The sequence below is a fragment of the Hyla sarda genome, chromosome 3 (genome assembly GCF_029499605.1).
Source record: "Hyla sarda isolate aHylSar1 chromosome 3, aHylSar1.hap1, whole genome shotgun sequence".
In the NCBI taxonomy this organism is placed as follows: Eukaryota; Metazoa; Chordata; class Amphibia; order Anura; family Hylidae; genus Hyla; species Hyla sarda.
Window position 1 is genome coordinate 10,626,733 of NC_079191.1, and position 3,157 is coordinate 10,629,889.

Below are 3,157 nucleotides of genomic sequence, written 5' to 3' on the forward strand. Positions count from 1 at the left end.
CAAGACAGGATATATTCAAAATCAAACTTCAAAATGTGAACAGACACAGGTCAGGATGATCACAGTCTGAACAAGGACTAAGAAACAAGGCTAAAGCAGAACGGACATACAACAATCCTAAAAACAGACAATTGTACTTCAGACTAAAATCTACAATGAACAAGACTATTAATCATGGTTAAAAACTCAGATATCACAATATACAAACAAGGTGCATGATAATACAGACATTGACAGAATTGCACAAATCACCAGCAACAAGAGTGCAGCAGAGCTAGGGTTTTAAAGCCACACCTGAGCTGCAATAGGATGAGAACCTTAACTCTTCTAAGGCTAAGAAGAATTAAAACAAAGAACTGCTCAGACATAAAAACCAATGTCTGAACAGACCCCAGGACATAAAAACTCAAAAACAGACAAAAAAAGGTAAATTCAATAAAAAAACGGTTACTTTTTATATCTATTTTACTGCCATTTGTCTGCTTTAATTTTACCCTGTGTGAACCCAGCCTCATTGTAATAAATATTTATATTTTCCAGCAAGTCAATATGCATGACACATTCGAACATAGTTACATTGGTTATTTATAGATTTGGAGACAAATATTATGCAAATATCAAACAAATAACGCTATGTCTATTTCACTTTGGTATCATCATAGTCATAGATACAGATTGACTCGTCCACCATAAGTGTAGGACATCTGGAGCTGACTGCTTACGTGAAATCTAAGAACACAGCCCTTGAAATCCGAGATGCTTCCTAAAATATTAGCTATTTGCTCCATTTCTTCCATCATAATCGGCATTGGGTTACTGCTAAATGGATTTATTGTCATAACCAACTTGTTTTGGTGGATGAAAGGTCAAACTGTTCAGCCCATTAATGTTCTTATTACTGGCTTAGGGCTGGTGAGGATCATACTTCTAAGTATAATTGCAAAAGAGGTTTACTTTACAATGTTTGGCTTGCCTCTGTTTCACGTTGATTCTCATCCTCAATACATAGACACTTTACTTGTGTGCTTGATGTTCTGCAATCTGTGGTGGGGCTCGGTGCTTTGTGTGTTCTACTGCATGAAAATCACAAACTACAGCAACAGAATCTTCATGAGACTCAAGATGAAGATCTCCAAAATGGTCCACTGGCTGCTCCTCATCTCTTTGGCCATCTCCGTTCTTTCCAGTTTGCCTTGTACCTGGGTCATTTTTGCTATTCGTGTTGTTAATGGCACCGGAAGTAGAAGCATGGAAGTAAATATAGTCCACCTATTCATCACCGTCTTTGCAGGATCCATTATACCATTCACATTATTTTGTGCTGCCATCTACCTGATCATTGTGTCTCTCCTGAGACACACCAGGAACATGAACAGCAGAGATTCCGGCTTCAGCCATTCTCAACGAGAAGTTCACCTCAGTGTCATTCGGAACATGATCTCTTTCATACTGTTTTATGTTATGTTTTTTGTAGCTTACATATTATTTTGTAGTACTCTAAATTTGAAGTCTGACACCTTTAGGTTAATTTGTTTTATTTTCATCTGTGCCTACCCAAGTCTTCACTCCATCGCGTTAATTGTTGGCAACAAAGAGTTAAAAACTTTCTTCTGTGTTGTTCTCTCTTGTACTTGGTTGGGAAACTCTAAGCGGCAATCCCCTTAATGACACTCATTGGGCCAGATTTACTTTCTATTTTGTTTTTCGTTTTTGTTTTTCTATTTATCAATTAGGTGCATGTCAGGGGAAAATTGTGGTGCACCGATAAAAAGTGGCACCTTTCTCTCTAATCGAGTTTTAACAAACAATTAATTCATTAGTATTTAAATTTAAGTTTATTTTAAATATTATACTCTTTAAAAATTTGAAAAAAATATAAAAAAATTAAGACACACAATAATTAATAATAATAATAATAATAATAATAATTATTATTATTATTATTATTTCACCTAAATACAATTCTATTATATATATATATATATATATATATATATATATATATATATATATATATATATATATAATTTTTTTATTATTATAGTTTTTAATATTAAATCAGTTTGTGTTTTGCAAAAAATCCAAAGACACACCTATTGCATTGGTATAAAAACACAATTTATGGGGTTGTACAGGCTTTAGCTGTAAATAGTTTAAAAAAAATTAAAAATGTAAAAAATTTTTTTTTAAAAAGTATGCCACAATTGTGTCACTAAAAGCTGACCCTAAACTCTCATAAATTTTTTAACTAAGTTCAATAGAAGTCGTTTTCATGTATTTTTCTGTATCTTGTTAGGTTACAAAAATAATAAATAACAATTTAAAGGAAACAAATGAAAACAGTTAAAATAGTTTCCACTGGTTGTGTTTTCTTTCAATCAAATCTGAGTAAACATAAAATTATATAAAATACTATCTGTGGCCCGGGAGATCAGCTACAGAATGCCAACTCTCCCCAATTTCTTTTTACTGTTCCTTTAATGGTTTCATAGATACATTGTTAGTATGAAATGAAAAGATAGGATAGTATAGCAAAAAGAATGTAGTAAAAGTTTGGTAACAAAATCTTAAAATTCCATTTTTATATTAGAAATAACAGTGTGTTTGCAGTTTTTTATGTTAATATTGTTCGTTATTATTGTTCATGTTTTTTCTGTCACTTTGAACATCTTTTGCTTCAATTGTTTCATCATCAAGTGGAATGTTTTGCTCTGTCTTAGAAAACAAAGTCATTCTTGGCTGTTGGCTTAGCCTATTTTGTATGCATTTATTCAGTAACTTTATGTCCAGTCATTGTAGAAATTGAATAGTAAATTTATCATTTTGACAAGAAATTAATTTGGGTTGAAATATTTTTATGATATTTTGAATAAATCTTTAAATGTTCCATCAACATCTAATTTTCTTTTTTGCTAAACTATTGATATGGCTCATACAGTGCTTCCAGTCAGGATGTACAGTATAGTGCGGTATGGTATGGTGCCTACTGTATTACATCCAGTTGGTACTGTAGTTGCTGGGAAGCAGTGTAAGGGTTGGATGCCCCGATTTAATGTGCCTAATTTTGGAGAGGGACAGGTGGCTCTAAGAGGGACCGAGGGTCCTGGAGGGGCAGCCCAATATTCCACTATGCCTCTGATACCAACCACACAGCTTG

General features: G+C 33.1%; 1 protein-coding gene across 1 annotated transcript; it reads left to right on the plus strand.

Moving 5' to 3' along the window:
• Positions 1-756: 756 nt before the first annotated feature.
• On the plus strand, positions 757-1,665 carry LOC130360925 (taste receptor type 2 member 39-like). Its single transcript, XM_056563479.1, has one exon. It carries the CDS (start codon positions 757-759, stop codon positions 1,663-1,665), a length of 909 nt encoding a protein of 302 aa, XP_056419454.1.
• Positions 1,666-3,157: the final 1,492 nt, after the last annotated feature.

What these genes read in the sequence shown, in the direction of transcription:
- LOC130360925 (XM_056563479.1), top strand. Translation starts at nt 757, where the DNA reads ATGCTTCCTAAAATATTAGCTATTTGCTCCATTTCTTCCATCATAATC.